Source organism: Arvicola amphibius, chromosome 17 (genome assembly GCF_903992535.2).
Source record: "Arvicola amphibius chromosome 17, mArvAmp1.2, whole genome shotgun sequence".
NCBI lineage: Eukaryota > Metazoa > Chordata > Mammalia > Rodentia > Cricetidae > Arvicola > Arvicola amphibius.
Window position 1 is genome coordinate 38,208,266 of NC_052063.2, and position 17,433 is coordinate 38,225,698.

At 45.6% G+C, this 17,433-nt stretch overlaps 1 protein-coding gene across 1 annotated transcript in view; it reads right to left on the reverse strand.

The window, feature by feature from the left end:
* C17H12orf56 (chromosome 17 C12orf56 homolog) overlaps positions 1-17,433 on the reverse strand; it is a 61,179-nt gene that overhangs the window by 38,363 nt on the left and 5,383 nt on the right. The window contains exons 2-3 of the mRNA XM_038315061.1: positions 13,065-13,224; positions 7,350-7,422 (exon numbers count right to left, since the gene is read on the reverse strand). Of these exons, the coding sequence (XP_038170989.1) occupies positions 7,350-7,422; positions 13,065-13,224 (233 nt within the window). The remainder of the gene's footprint in view (positions 1-7,349; positions 7,423-13,064; positions 13,225-17,433) is intronic.

A 17,433-nucleotide genomic window follows, 5' to 3' on the forward strand; every position in this document is an offset into this window, starting at 1 on the left:
CACTCAGCATCGGGAGGACAGCCTTCCACTCTGACCCTCCATAGATGCTGTAGAGACCAATGCACTTTTTGTTTTCTGTTTCTGCTTTCTTTGGTCTATTACCGCCTGAAAGTTCATCTTTTTCTACTCTCTTCATCAGGATAATTTTACTTCATAGAATAAGGTAGTGGTTGATTCTAGAATCACAAATAAAAGTCAGCTAGATCTTTAAACTTTTTGGGGTTGGGGAGATGGCTCAGCAGTTGTTGAGAGCTACTGTTGCTCTTGCAGAAGACCAGAGATTTGTTCCCAGTACTCACACCGGATGGCTTACAACCACCTGTAGTTCCAGCTCAATGATCCTTTTTCAATAATGACTTCTGGTGTCCCTAGGCACCTGCACATGCATAGGTATACACACACCAACACATACAAATAAAAATAAAGATTTTTATATGGTAATTTTCATATTTGACACTTTAATTGGCTCTGAACCCCTAATTTGAAAAGAGGAATGATGGATGCACCAACTGCAAAGGTTTCTGTAAGGAATAGATATGAAAAGACCTACCAAGTGTTTGAGACACTGGAACTGTAAGTACCAACTATTAACATCTCCAATTAATGGCTTATGTTTTTAGAGTAAGGCTGCCTTTCTTTTTTGTAGGATTAGACCCTTCAAAAACCTGGGAAGGTACTTTTTAAAATTTGTTCTTAGATTGGGGTCTTTTGGGGGGGGGTATTTTATCCTAATATCTATTTACATAGGTGTTTTGCCCGCATGTCTATCTGAGCACCACATGTGTGCCTCGTGTGGTCCAGAAGAGGTCATGGGATCCTTTGGAACTGGACTTCCAGACAGTTCTCAGCTGCCATGTGGGACCTGGGAATGGAACCTGTGTCCTCTGCAAGAGCAGCCAGGGCTCTCAACAGCTGAACCATCTCTCCAGCCCCTTGTCTTAGGTCAATTTTAAACAAACAGCATCCATTCTTATCTGTACAGCACTATTGACCGTTCTAAGTGCCAGCCACTGGCTCACTCTCCGCACCTCAACATCTGTGCCTACAGCTGAAAATGTCACTTGTCTAAAATTTAGGCAGCAGCTGCTTTAACTCAATAACAACATCTACATTGGCGGTTATGAAACAGTCACAAAGTTTCCCTTGGGCAACACTGCAGCACGGTAAACACCGAGGTGTGCACAGGCATTGACTTTCAGAGTGAGGTTTAAGCAGCTGCCGGGAACATGGCACTGAGATGAGCAAACACTGCCGAGGGCTTGGCATTCCCATAGTGACCGGATTCCAACGCTTACTGAGTCTTTGTCTCCTGAGTTTATGTACTGCCACAATACTATGGAAATTCAGTGTGTATGAAGTGGGGGGAAGCCCCATCCTTCTCCAAAATGCCTGCCATCACTGGGAATTCTTAGAATAAAGAGAAGGACCTATGACCGTCGAGAAGGAAGGGAGATGACGTGGTCATCCTTTCTACTGTCGCTATTCCTGTTTTTACTTATGTACGTGTATGTACACATGTGTGCAGGTCCCCACAGAGGACCTAGAGTGGTACTGGAACCTCAGGAGCTGGAGTCACAGGTGAAGTCACCCAACATCGATGCTGAGAACCAAACTCCAGTTTTCTGCAAGAGCCCCAAGCCTTCTTACCCACTGAGCCGTTTTTGTTTATTTCAGGGAGCTCTGCCCTAGTAACATTATTTCCTTCTTTCTTGATTTGTAATATTGTTCAGTTAAAGGAGGGTGTGCTTGCAATGGAGTCTTGGGAAGGAACTATGAATACAGTCAAAGAAAGGCAAAACATCTCTGTACTCATGGGGCTTGAGCCCTGGATGTCAAGTTCCTCTGTGGAGCTGCAATGTCAAGACACCCCATCTATGGGCGACATCCAGTCACTTAAGTCTGAAGGACACACCCAAAGCCCTATGTGTGAGAAACCTACAGACTATATTGCTGCTGCTACATCACACGAGATCATGTGTCACACATCACACTTTCCACATTTAGGGAACCTGCCTTTAAATGTGTAGACCACATGATGCAATTCACACGCCTTCCTCTTACAGATACTGCACGGACTTGCTCCAACGGCATCTCTAGAAATGGCAACCGGGAGGATGAGTGCTCTAAACTAAGCTGCTAAACAAGCCAAGATTCCATTAACAATGGGAGAGCTTGGTTTTCATCCCCTGACTCCCAGGTTTACAGAACTCTTCACCAGGCCAGAAGACACTTTTCCTAAAACAAAAGGGGGCAAGGAGATGGCGCAGAGAAGGTAAGAATGCTTGCTGCACATGCTCGGGAGGTGGGGGAACAGGAGGATCCCTGAGGACCTCAGGAGGTGGGGAACAGAGACAGGAGGATTCCCCAGAACCTCAGGAGGTGGGGAATAGAGACAAGAGGATTCCCCAGAACCTCAGGAGGTGGGGAATAGAGACAAGAGGATTCCCCAGAACCTCAGGAGAGGGGGGACAGGGACAGGAGGATCCCTAAGGCTTGCAGGCCAGCTGTGCGAGACCCTGTTTCAGAGGGGACATCTGACATCATCCTCTGGCCTCCACACATGCAAGGGCACACTCGCACAAAAACATACACTCGCTCATACACAAGTATGAACTTTAAAAAAAACATTAAGATAACTCTCTGTGTTTTCTTTCTTAAGATCTACGAATACATGGAAATATCCACTAACGAAGTTATCCTAAGGAGAGAGAAACCTAAACACTCATCGTCAGAGATCAGTCAGTGTTCCATCCCGGAGGGCTTGAAAGCCCTTTGTTTATCGCTGTCCTGAAGCGATGGCATTTCTCTAAGTCTGATGTCCCAAGATAGCAGCGTCCTTCTGCCTGGCAGCTTTTCATAATTAGGCTTCGGCCTGCTTCTAAGAGGCGCTGAGAAGTTCTGCACCTGCGCATATCCTTCGGCCCTCTAATTAGTGTTTCCACCCAGCCTGCCTTTCGCTTAGGCTCACGGTTCTGATGTCTAATTATGGAGCCGACACTGCGAGAACACACTCAGAACAGAGACAACTCTGTCTGTCCCCACACCCTTTATGTAGAGACTCCCGATTCCACGTGTCAACACACAAGCTGTCGTGTTTGCAGAGCCTCTGGTCCCCACACCTGGCTGGGTATTTTCAGTCAGCTGCCCCGGTGCGATAGTTACAAACCTTCCCTGGGATTTTAATGCAAAATGAGAATAGGCTTCTGTCCAATAGTGGGAGTTGGACAATGTGAGTTTCAAACGTGGCTGCCCCATGAAGGATACAGGATACAGGGAGAGAAAACGAAGCTGTCTGACAAACATCAGAGCAGAGTCCTGTGCCCCACACACTCAAAGCCACCTGGGCCAACCCATGGCTTTTTCATCTCCTTTCCTGTATCACCTGGGTTCAATTCTAGCCCTGGCTGATTTTGCTCAGCAGTGTTCATCCAAGAGAGAACACGAAGACAATAATTAGGCGATGTGTGACTAGAGCAACAGATGAGAGAAGGCTACCCCTGTGAACGAGTGTGGAACTCTCCAAGTCACCCTGTTATTTCAACAAACTCCTTTTCAAAGTCTAAGCGCTACTGCTAGTCTCAACAGGGTTGTCTCTTCAGTGTCTAGACCATGATAACCATTCGTCATTCTACCTTCTTTTGTTTCTGTGTTTTCGAAACAGGGTTTCTTTGTGTCACCCTGGCTGTCCTGAAACTCTCTCTGTATAGCAGGCTGGCCTCGAACTCGCAGAGATCCACCTGTCTCTGCCTCCCAAGTGCTAGGATTAAAGGTGTGCGCTGCTACCTCCCAGCCCAGTCATTCATCCTTCTCAATAGGAGGGAAACAACGAGAGTATTTGTCAGAAAGCTTTAGAAATTTGGGGACTAGCATTAAGCCAAAATGTGTTATGGTGACCGTTGACTCTAAAAGCACGTCAACGGCTTTGACCATACTCGCCTATCCCTGCATCTCTTCAAGCCTCGAAGACACGCTCAAATACTCATTCGGTGCCTTGCCCGTAAGGCAAGCTTCCACCATGAGCTCAGCAACCACGGCCTTCACAGCGGCAGTGCAAGCTCACACCACATGACATAGGTCAAATCAGTTCCCGCAAACCTAAACCACTCAAGTCCTGCTAAGCCTTATGTATGAAGCACGATCACACACTCAAGAAACATTAAGCCCCTTCTGCCTGGGGATGTAGCTTGGTGACAGAGGACTCGCTTAAGAACGAGTACGAGCCTGGGTGTGATGCCCAGCACCACCACAGAGAGAGACGAAAGCTCTATATTGTAGGCATGTAGCCAACACAATATGATTTCAGCAAACAAGAGCAAGCGGTCTGCCCTGGGGAGCTGGCCGTCTAGAGGGAAGACAAGCAAGGCACAACAGTGTGTGATTGTAACTGATGGAATAAACTCAGATAAAGGGAACCTGCGCGTGTTTGGGTTTTTGTTTGCTTCGTTTCTCCTGTTTGTTTTGTTGACAGTATGCTTGAACCAAGTCATCAGACAAGATCTTCCTGAGATTGCAGTATTTGTTTCTGTTTTTATTTTTTGAGAGGTTTCTCAGTAGCTATGGAGCCAGTCCTGGAAGTCACTCTGTAGACCCTGCTGGCCTTGAACTCACAGACATCCGCCTGCCTCTGCCTCCTGAATGCTAGGATTAGAGGTATACACCACCACCTGGCAAGGGTTAAAGCAGAAGCTCAGGCATGAGGAAGGGAATGCATGGAGCAGGAGGTGTGCGTTGCCCCTGAACTAGTTGAAGAAGTGACAGAGGACAAAGCTGGCGCTCTAAGCAAGAGGCAGAGAGTTCAGGGACATCTACGCAGTAGAAGGTTTTGTTTCCTGTGCAATGGGTGGAAGCCACCAAAGGATTTTATTCAAGAAATGGATGTTGTGAAAAAGTCACTTGGGCTTTGGGCAGGAGCCAGTCAGGCAAAGGGGGTGTAACCGGGAATGGAGTTGGGATGGTCACAGGTTCGGGAGTGCTGGTGAGAGATGCCCAGGCTCGTCCTTCCCTGGCACATGACTGCCTCTGTGCCACCATGTTTCCCTCTGTGCTGATAATGGGCTAACCCTCTTAACCTGTAAGCTAGCCCCAGCTAGATGCGGCCTTTGACACGAGTTCTCATGGTCAAGATGTCTCTGCACAGCAACAGAACATTGACTAAGGCACTGGTTTGGGTTTTGGTCATGGTTTTCACCACTGCAAAGTAACTGCCCTAAAACAGAGGAATACTGGGAGATCCTGTGGTTCAACCCAAGACAGAAAGTGAAGCGAGACAGAGCGCGGAGGATCGCACCCCGCACCCTCCCACCCATCCCTACCCCCACACCCCCATCCCCTCACCCCTGACACCCCCACCCCTATCCTCACCCCTCACTCCCCCACCCCCTCACCCCCCACCCCCACTCCCCGCTCTGCAGCACCCATCCTGCAGACCACAGGCTTCCAACACTCCCCAGGTGGGAAGTCACGTGGTCTCTCCAGGATTTTGTGCTAGTGTGGTAATGTGAACGTCTCCTCCTACCACAGGGATTCTCCTCATGCCCCTCTGTCTCTGCACACACAGCTCCTAGAACCCAGCACTGCCCTTTCTTCTGGTGCAGACTCCATCGTGTGATAGTATTATACTTCAGGTTATGAGAGGAGAACATCTTAAAATTTATACTGGCTTTTCCTTCACTTCCAGTGAAGTCAGCATCCGATGCCCTCTCCTGACCTTCACGAAAACACACAGGGAGACACACAAACACACAAAACAAAATAAAGCAAATCTTAAAGAAAGGCCTTCCAAAATTTATGGCCAATTTCCCTTCGCGTTCTATTTTGAGGCTTGCTGATGCCCTGTATTCATTTTCTGTCACTGTCATAAATACTATGCCCAAAAGGGACTAAGAGGAAAGAAAGGGCTTCTTCAGAGTCACAAGCGGGCACTGGGAAGTGCAGGAGGAGCTGAAGAGAAACCATGGGAATGCTGCTTACAGAATAACTTCATCTGGCTTGCTCAGCCAGCTTTCCTGCAAAGCCCAGGCCTGCCTATCTGCCTAGGGATGGCACCACCCACAGTGGAGTGGGCTCTCCTGAGGCAACTAGCAACCAAGAAATTGTCCCTTCAGACAGGCCCACAGGCCCATCTCAAGGGGGCGGTTCTTGAACTGAGGTCTCTTTCCTCATGTGTCGGGTTGACAATCAAGGTGAGTCACCACAGCCATCCTGTTCTGTGTATTATCTGCCCGTCCACAGCCTGATTCCTGTTCTGTGTATTATCTGCCCGTCCACAGCCTGATTCACGTTCTGTGTATTATCTGCCCGTCTTCACATCCGCTCTCCTTGATGGCTCCATCCCCTTATGATATCCTGTTACCAACTGTCACCTGGAAGCCTGATTTCTCTCCACGACTTACTTTCCCCCTCTTTAAATCTCTTAGGCAAATTGTGTCAACTCAGCTGGGGCACGTAGCACATTTACCATTACATAACTTCCAGGCAGACGTTATGAAACCTGGTTAGACTTCTCAAGGACACAAACTCTGCCTCACTCTCCTTTAGCCATTACAGGGCTCGGGGCTCAGGGCTCGGGGCTCGGGGCTCAGGGCTCAGGGCGTGGCCCACTTAGAAGAGTGCTTGTCTCAAATACACAAAGTCCTGGGTCAAGGTTATCCCTAGTTCCATAGTGAATTAGAGGCTAGCCTGGGCTATCTAAGAGCCTGTCTCAAAAAGAAAAAGCAAATCCAAGAAATGTTACAAGTCCTAACATTTTGCTCTACAAAGAGTTCAAGGTCAATAATTATTTTTAATTCAACTTTAATCTATTAAAGTGATATTGTGATATGTATATATTCCATGAAAATGAAAAATATAATATCATATTGCGTCATTTTAATTACTTGGATTTTAATTTGGAAAAGTTTTTTTTTAAATACTTTTTTTTCATTGCTACATACATGATATACACAGAGTGACTCTAAAGCAAGTAGCAGAAAATGTATTTTTTTAATTGAGGGCCAGTGAGATGGCGCAGCAGATAAAGTACCAACCACCAGTGCACACGACCTAAATTTAATCCCCTGAACCTACATGTAGGAGAGAACCTACTCTTGCAAGGTACCCTCTGGCCTCCACGTGCACACTGTGGTGCATTCTCACATACACTCACATGCACACATTTGCACATACACACTCACATGCACACACTCACATGCACACACTCAATGCACACTCACACGCACACACTCACATGCACACACTCACGTGCACACGCATGCACACACACACACCATACGTATAATATGCAAAAACATATTTTTAAAACAAACTAAACTGCACCATAAGTTTTGATCAGCAAGATAAAACACTCTTACCTGAGAGAGGATTTGTTCGGACTCCTAGGATCTTTTCTTCTCCAAAAAGTAGGTCCACTGTTATCTTGCTTGACTTAAAAACAAAAATGTGATGTGGTCATTAACTAATGATTTGAGTTTATGAGGACTGATGTCATCAAGGGTAGTGACACAGCAGTCTAGTGCCACTGTCAATGCCTCTTTCTGTCGGCTTGAAGTCTTCATTTGTAGCGGGGACCCGGAAGTGAAGTAGATCTCGGTCTGCTTCTGTGGCGGTGGAATGTCTGAGCTCCCAGACCCCACACACCCCAGGCAAGAATGACAAAAATCCTGAAGCCATCCCACTCTCCAGCCCAGAAGTGAAGTAGATCTCGGTCTGCTTCTGTGGCAGTGGAATGTCTGAGCTCCCAGACCCCACACACCCCAGGCTGCGGGTACAGGCAAGAATGACAAAAATCCTGAAGCCACCCCACTCTCCAGAGAGCAATGTCTCAGACACCAAGTCTTTGGTCAGCCAGCCCAGTGGATTGTGGAGAGAATGTTCATAGAGCTACCCGGCTAAACATTTTTCAGGGGGCTGGGAGATGGCTCAGTCAGAAAAGTGCCTGCTCCACAAAAACCTGATAGGACCCCCAGCATCCTTGTAAAAGTTGGGGTTATGGAGGCTGGAGAGATGGCTCAGTGGTTAAGAGCACTGACTGTTCTTCCAGAGGTCCTGAGTTCAATTCCCAGCAACCACATGGTGGCTCACTACCATCCGTACCATCCCTGCAGGTATACATGCAGACAGAACACTGTATACATAATAAATAAATCTTTTTTTTGAAGCTAGGCGATGGTGGCACACACCTTTAATCTCAGTACTCGGGAGGGAGGCATAGGCAGGTGGATCTTTGTGGGTTCGAGGCCAGCCTGGTCTACAAGAGCTAGTTCCAGGCACCAAAGCTATAGAGAAACCCTGTCTCGAAAAAACAAAACAAAACAAAAAAATTGGGGTTATGGCATATGTCTGTGGCCCCAGCACTGGGATGGGAGTTGTGGGCAGGATCCCTGGAGCCCATCGGCGAGGCAGCTTAGCTGCATCGGTGAACTCCAGGTTTAGTAAGAGACACTGTCTCAAAAAATAAGTTGGAGAGAAACCAAAAAAAGACACCAGATATCCATCTCTGGCCTCAACACGGAAACATGTACATAAACCACACACACAGACTTGTACAAAAAAGTCCCAACACATGCACACTAAAGACACTCTTTAGAAGGAACTTTGCAATGGCTAGTTTTGACTGTCAACTTGACACATATAGAATCAACTAGAAGAAAGTCTCAGTGAGGGGCTTTTTAGGTCAAGTTGGCCTGTAAGAATGTCTTGGAAAATTGACTTGTTACTGTACCTGAAGTGGGAAGACACTCCCTGTAGTCAGATGTTTCTCTGCTGCCTTCCTGTTCACAAATACCTGACAGTTGCTTCCCAGATAATTGACTCGGAGGCTTAATATAAATTATAAATGCTCAGCCAATAGCTAAGGCTTTTTACTAACTAGCTCTTACATTTTAAATGAACCCATATTTCTTATTTACTCTCTGCCATGTGGTAGTATCTTTATTAGCATGACATATTCATCTCTTGCTCCCTCTGTGTCTGCTGGCAACTCCTCTCATTTCATCCTTCTCCTTCCCATCATCCTTAGTTTGGTTGCCCCACCTATACTTCCTGCCTGACTACAGGCCAATCAGTATTTTATTAAATCAATTCAAGTGACAAATCTTCACAATGTACAAGAGGATCATTCCACAGCAGCTCCCACTGTAGGCAGTATCAATCCCTGATTTGGGTTCTAGACTTAAAAACAGAAAAACTAATCCAGGCATGGCACGCATGCACCTATCTTCTTTCTGCTCTTGCCTGTGGCTATGACTATCTGCTTTGAGTTCCTGCCGTCACTTTCCCACAGTGATGGACTGTAACCTGGAACTGTAAGACAAATGAGCCCTTCCCCTTAAGCCCTTCCTGTCATTTTATATTATCACAGAAACCAGAGCAGACTATAGAACAGCAAATGTGCTTTCTCTATTGCAGGACAAAGAAACCCTCTTCCTGTGAAGACATTTGAGCACAATTATGAAAAAAACTTCCCATCAAACCTGAAACTCCCCAGAACCTTGTTCTAGTTTTAGACCTTCCCTACCTCATTAGCTTTAGGATATGTTCTTTGTTTTAACTTACATATACATATGTGCATATGCCTGTGCATGTGTGCATGTATGTAATTTTTGGCTCCATTTCTATTTCTTTGGTCTTATTTTACTGTGTAGCCTTGTGGCTTTGAACTTGCTATGTAGACCAGGCTGGCCTTGAACTTGCATTGATCATCCTGCCTCTGCCTCCCAAGTGCTGGGTCACAGACATGTACTACCACACTGGCTGTGCATTTTTTCTTCTTCCTTCCTTCCTTTTTTGGTTTTTGTTTCTGTTTTGCTTTGTTGTTTGCTTTTGGTTTTATTTTCTTTTTTAAAAACTAATTTATTCAAATTTCTTCTTTGGACATTGGTGTGAAGATGTTATATCTCTTAGAACTGGACTTACAGACAGTTGTGAGCTGCCATGTGGGTGTTAGGAATTGAACCCAGGTCTTCTGGAAGAGCAGTCAGTGCTCTTAACCACTGAGCCATCTCTCCAGCCCATGATTTTGTTTTTGAGACAGAGTTTCACATAGCTGAGGCCTGCCTTAAGCTCACTATGCAGACAAGGGTGACTTTTAACTCCTGACCCTCCTGCCTCCGCCCCCAGGTGCTAGGATCGAAAGCATGTGCCACACAACATGTTCCGTTCCATTTTGTTAAATCATATGTCATTCTGCTTTGGGAGTTAGTCTGGATTTTTTTTGAAATCTCTAAGATGTCATCTGTGGTTCTAGAGCTATGACAGAGACTGCTAGTCACATGGAGCTGCTTAAACCCAAATCGAAAATTAGTTACTCAACAGCATTCATGTTAAATGGCCAAATGTTTTAGACATAATTCCACCTGATGTAAAATCTGTCCATGATGGTAGTAAGTGTTGCTGCTGGTGCTGCTCTAGAATGTACCTGAAACTAAGTAATCTTGGTCCACTCTCTCCCAGAACCTCAGAAGAGTTCATCCTCATCACTCTATTGCCAGGGGTTTTGTTCCCGTCTAGTTTGCCATAACTTGGGCTACAATGTCTCCCAAGGGCTTATTCCCAAGCCCGCATCACCACTGGAAGGTGGTAGAATGTTCACAAGGTGGGGACTGGGAAGAAATAAACGAAAGCATACCCATGAAGAGGATATCGGAACCTGAACCCCTTCCTCCCTTGCTCTTCCCTTCTGAACTGACCTGAACTTGTTCTACCAAGCTCCCTTCCACCCTGTGCCAAGGCCCCAAACACCAGGATGTGCTGACCATGAACTGAAAGTATGTGCCTGACTGCCTTCCCTTTGGGTTCCTTGATCTCAGATGCTGGCTCAGTAAAGCAAAGCTGGTGAGCCACGTTTAACAGCCACTCCGCCTCTAAACACAGAAAATCCAAAATGCGTACTGTGGCCCGCATAAGAATACATGCATTCTCATGAGAAAAAAAAATCTGCTTTTTCTCTGTAGCCCTTGAAAAAGCTGGACCTAACAACTGCATCTGATGATTTAAACCAAGTATTTTTACTGCAGATGACCTGGACTCCGAGTTTCCTTTGTTCAGATAATCAAGGTGACTGGAGAGTGGACAACTTTGCCACAGGATAAAAATATTCCCTGGGCTTTCACCCATGAGGTTAGCAGTCAGTGCTAATAATTATCTTTATTTAACTACTCAGTAGTTAATGCTTGCTGCTTCTCTTGGCATGACATCATCCTTAACATTAAAGACTATGGTAATAGCTGTTTTCACACAGCTGGTCAGACAGGCGTGAGTCCACCCCTTCCTGTAGGACCACATAACAGAGCCGCTAAGAGGTGAACCACAGGGTCCTAAAGAAGCTGAACCACAGGGTCCTACATATATAGGAACACCTTAGTCAAACAGCGTGCAAGACAACAGAAAACACAAAGTACTCAACATCATCATGATGGAAAGGATGAATGCTCTTATCTTATAATTGTATCATTTCTTCTTGTGGTGGTGGTGGTGGTAGGATTGTGTTTCAAAGAACATCTGCACAAACATGTCAGACAGGGCCAGGAATGGTGGTGTGCCTCTAATCCCAGTACTCAGGAGGCAGAGTCAGGTAGATCTCTGTGCATTCAAGGCCAGCTTGCAGAAAAATGTGTCTGATAATATCTTTGGGGTGAAGGTAAAGAGCAGATAGAAGGGACTCTGTGACTAGTCACAAATATGTACACAACACAATTTCTTCACTGCTTAATATCGTTTGCAAAGTTTCTAGCCACTGCAATTTCATAAACTTCAACCCCATACACTATGTTGTTCTTTTAATGTATTTTCACGGTCCTATCCATGTTGAAAAAGAGCCAAGGAAACTAGGCTTGCAGGCAGGTTGAATATGCATTTAAGGCAAGCAACACCAGTTCGATACCCTAATTAGTGCAACAAGAGACTTGGTGAGCAACCAGGGATTTTCATAACCCTGCTAATTATGCCCGGGACAAACAGTTTCCATGCTGTAGCTACCCACGTGCAGAGGTGCTTGTCCATTAAAGGGGAAAAACATTACACGACTTCCTTCCACTGGGTAGCTGACTCTGCAAGGCTCTCGTTCTGACTTGGAGTCTAGCGGACTGTAAATGGATGCTCAAAGAAGGGGTTACCCATGGGCTCTCCTTCTTTGCTAAGGATGCAATCATTGTGATTCTTTGTTTGTTTGTTTATGTGCATAAGTGCATTGCACCACCTCTGTGTCTGGTGCCCATGGAGGTCAGAGGAGGGCACTGAATCTCTTGGAACCAGAGTTACGGATGGCTGTGAGCCACCTGTGGGTGCTGGGATCTGAACCGAGGTCCTCTGTAAGAACAGCAAGTTCTCTCAACCACAAACCTGAGCTATGCAGAAAAAAAAAAAAAAAACTATCTCAAAAGTAAGAATCCCAGAACCCTGCATCGTCTATCCATGGTCACACTGTGTACCTCATTTGAGTCCCCATCCTTCATATTCCTCAGGTAACGTGTGACCCCCACAGCCTTCCTTAGGAAGAATCCTGCTTGGCCAGATTAGCTGAGCGCCCTTGACTCGATGCTGCTTCTTAGTTTTCTATGCAGTGGCCCCACCCTGCTTCCTGGTTTTCAATCCCCTTGCCCACACCACAGCCATCCCCCATCCCGGATACTACGATCTCTGTTTCCAAGGGTCTAATACAGCTCATTCTACCTCTTTAACTACGGCCAGGGATGCAGCAGCAGCAATTTTTCTCTTTTGTTTTTCTACTTTGTTTCCTAGATAGGAGCTTGGCTTGCGTTTACAATCCTCCTGCCTCAGCCTTTCAAGTGCTGAGATTGCAGGTGTGTGCCACCACATCCAGTTCCAAAATATTTTTTTTTGAAGAACACATGTTTTTAAATGATCATCTTTTCCTAGTGGGAGGCCCAAGGCTCGAAGGATAGCCAATGGATAGTCCAGACCCAGGTGCATAAGCCCTTCTCTTTACCTGCTATACTTCTTCACTAGAAAAACAAATTCTTTTAATCTATGGGTGTTAAAAGGTAGGGGAACCTTGTCTCAAAAAAAAAAAAAGCAGCTGAGTTTTTCTAACGTCATGTACTACATACCTTTCCTGTTAGCCTTGCTGTGGTGAAGGGAAGATAGGAATTTCCCGACACCTTTGGATTTTCCGCACGCTTTTTTCAAAACGGTTGAAGAATAGACAATACGAATGTGCTGGTTGATCTCTCTATCAGGTGAATTCAAAAATTCTGGGTAATCGTCGATCTGAAAGAGAATTTGATCTCATTGAACAGAACGCCTACTTATTTGGGGAAAATAAATCCTGTACACTAAGGGCGAGTTTCATGTGAGTTGTTTCCATAATTTTCCACTGGGGTATGTTTTCTCTTCTTGTTCTCAATTCTTCTCTAATTGTTCTAGTTCCTATGAAAAATACAACAGGCAACAGAGGCCAAGAAACCATTTACACTATAGGATTATTCAATAAAAAGCAATGGTGTTCTTGTTAAAACACATTCCTTTTTTTTATAAACCTCATTGTTTATAATGTGTCTGTGTGTACTGTCTGTGTATATCTCCACTTCGTGCATGTGTGTATGCATCTCCACTTTGTGGTTTTTAAGGTCTGTGTGTCTGTATGTGTCTCTCTGTGTGGGAGGGGAGTGCCTGTGTGTGTGTATATCTGTGGGTATACATGTCCCTGTGGATGTGTGTCTGTGTGTCTGTATATCTGTGTGTGGAAGTTGTATCTGTTGGTATGTTTCTATCTGTGAGTGTGTATGTGTCTGTGTGTGTGTCTGTGGGAGTGTGCGTAAGTCAAAAGACAACTTTTGGGAGTCGCTTCTCTCCTTTCATGGTGGGATCTCGGAGTGAAACTCGGGCTGTCAGGCTCACACAGCAAACACTTTTACCCACTAAGCCAGCCCTTCAACTTAATTTTGAAAATAGATTCTTTAGGGACAAAACTGTTTCAAAACTGTATGCTCGATTGGTTAAACGTAGGTTTCTCTGTGCAGGAGGCGGTGTGCTGCCATGGTTTCCAGACAGTCTGTGAACACAGACTCTGGGTTTGAGGCATTAGAAATTGTTCTTTTTCCCACAAATTGTTCTGCTTCCTATTTAAAGAAAGAAAAAGAAAAGAAGAAAGTCTCAATATATCCTTTTGGAACTTTTATTTATTAATTTACTCCCTCTTAATGACCTGCAGCAAATGTATATGATTGGAAAATCAAGGATAAAGCCAGAGCACCATTAGAGACATGCCCAAACCATTCATTCAGAACTCAGGGGCTTCGGCTATAGACTTCTCTAGAACTGAGAATTCTGATAAAATTTTTTCTGATGTCATGCAGCTTCATCTTTTTCTCTTCACAAATATAGAAAGGAGATGGCAGGGGCTGAAGAGATGGCTCAGAGGTTAAGAGCACTTGGTGCTCTCACAGAGGACCTGAGTTCAGTTTCCTGCACCCACATGGGCATTTGGAACAATGCATGACTCCAGCTCCGGGGTATCCAATGCCTTCCTCTGACTCCCAGGAATGTAAGTGGCGACATACATATATAAAACAAAATAAACACACGCACAAAGCTTAAAGATCTAACAAAAATCTGTAAATTTAAAAATTAAATATAACTTAGAGTATTGAAGAGAGGAGAATAAACCAATGAAAATTTACCAGGCTCCACCCAAATTCAATTTATAAAAATTCTAATGTTTAGGATCCAGGCATGCAGCACACACCATAATCTCCGTACTTGGAAGGTAGAGGGAGGTGATCAAGAATTCAAGGACAGCCAGGCGGTGGTGGCGCACACCTTTAATCCCAGCACTCGGGAGGCAGAGGCAGGTGGATCTTTGTGAGGCCAGCCTGGTCTACAAGAGCTAGTTCCAGGACAGGTTCTAAAAAAAGCTGCAGAGAAACCCTGTCTCGGAAAAAAAAAAAAAGGAAAAAAAGAATTCAAGGACAGTCTCAGCTATTTAGCGAGTTCAAGGCTAGTCAGGGCTACGGAAGACCCTGTTTCAAAATACAAAACGTTACTTCCCATGTACGCCCATAGCAGAGCGCTTGCCTGGCCTTTGTCAGGCTCCAAATGCAAACTTGGAGACTGGAAAACGGTGGAGCAAGAGTGCTGTGGGAGCCGAGCACAGACTTGCTCCCTTTCCTCCGCCCAACCTGCCTCCCACCGCCCCGATTTGCAGGGAATGAAGAGAAAAGGAAAGCACTGAGGGCCCAGCACTGGAGAGGCAGAGGCAGGAGGATCTCTGTGAGTTCAAGGCTAGCCTGTAACTGGAGGTTTCTCTCCTGCCCACCAGTTCCCAAATATCCACTCTGACACTTAATATTAATTACACACTGTTTGGTACATGGCTCAGGCTTATTACCAACTAGCTTTTACATTTAAATTAGTCCATTTCTATTATCTATGTATCACCATGAGGCTCATAGCTTGTTACCTCACATCTTACTTCTCCAGTGGTTGCTGGTGTCTCTCAGACTCTTCCTTCTTTTTCCCTGTATCTTTGTTTGGATTTTCTACCTAGCTATAGTCTGCCCTGCCATAGCCCAAAGTAGCTTCTTTATTAACCAGTGGTAATAAAACATATTCATAGTATACAAAGGTGCATACCACATCACCAGCCTTGTCTACAGAGCAAGTGTCAGGACAGCCAAAGCTACACAAAGAAATCCTGTCTTGAAAAAAACCAAGATAGATAGATAGATAGATAGATAGATAGATAGACAGACAGACAGATGGAATTATAGCAATAACAATGTTTTTGATGGGCCTTACGGGATGGCTCAGCAGTTCAGAGCACTTGCTCTTTCAGAGGATCTGGGTTCATTCCCCAGCACCCACATGGTGGCACATAACCATCCATGGACAATTCCAGGAGATTTGATACCCTTTTCTGACCTCCGTGGGCACCAAGCATACACGTGGTGCATACACAGACTTGTAGTCAAAACATGTACACATAAAACAGATTTAACAATGATGATGATGCTTTCAGGGGCTAGAGAGGCAGCACTATGATTAAGAGCAGTGACCGTGCTGGGTGGGGGTGGGGCACACCTTTAATCCCAGCACTTGGAAGGCAGATGCCTAGCAAATCTCAGTGAGTTCGAGGCCAGCCTGGTCTACAGAGTTCCAGGACAGCCAGGCTTGTTACATAGAGAAACCATGTCTTGGGGTAGGAGAAGAGAATAACAAATAAAGGACCAGACCATAAAAAAAAAAAGAAAGAAGATGAGAAAGGGAAAGAAAATCACAGGCGGAGTGGAACCAACAGCCCTGCACTGCTCCCCAGCAGATACTCTGCCTCGGGCCTCAGACTGCAGTCAGTTGTCTGTTTTGGTTTGACTTGGTTTTTGTTTTTTTTCTAGACAGGGTTTCTCTGTGTATCTCTGGCTGTCTTGGAACTCGCTCTGTAGAACAGGCTGGCCTCAAACTCACAGAGATCCGCCTGCTTCTGCCTCCCGAGTGCTGGGATTAAAGGCGTGCGCCACCACTACCTGGCTTGCAGTCAGTTTCTTAAACCCTGTTTTCCTGGCCTTGCATTATCAGCCCAGAACTAATAATTGCTTCCTTTAATGTCTACCATTCCTATTGTTTTCCTACTGTTAATAAATATAGCCCTGAGTCACATACTTCCTTACATTTTTGTTTTGTTGTGTTGGGTTGTATTCGAAACAGTGTCTTGCTGCCTACCCCTGGCTGGCCCTGTTCTCACTATGTACAGCCGGCTGCCTACCCCTGGCTGGCCCTGTTTTCACTGTATACAGCAGGCTGTCTACCCCTGGCTGGCCCTGTTCTCACTGTGTACAGCCGGCTGCCTACCCCTGGCTGGCCCTGTTCTCACTGTGTACAGCAGGCTGGCCTCAAAGTCCTGTCAGCCTTCCACTCCCCTACTCCTGAGTAGGGAGATTATAGACATGTACTACCTTGCATGAGTTCAACCCAATTTAAAAATCTTATTAATTGATTGATTAGGAAAAGGCATGAATGCAATCCCCCGTCTTAGTCTGTAGCTGTGAAGAGACACAGTGACCATGGCAACTAAAGAAAAACATTTCACTGGGGCTGGCTTCCAGCTCAGAAGTTTAGTCTATTATTGTCATCGCAGGAAGCACGGCGGGATGCAGGCAGACACGGTGCTGGAGAGGCAGGTGAGAGTCCTACATCTAGATCAGCAGGCAGCAGGAAGACAGTGAGATACTGGCCCTGGCTTAAGCATCTGAAACCTCAGATCCCACCCCACCCCCAGTGACACACTTCCTCCAACAAAGCCACACCTCTAATAATGCCCATTTCCATCCAAACCACCACACCCCCACTAACACAGATTATGCAGCTGAGCTCCCCACATTTGAGGAAATCATAGGCATCAGCGCATCCTGCGTGTAATGGACAAACTTTGCCCTGAGATAACTTTGCCTCCTTCATGATCGCCTACCACACAGGAGCATCGTT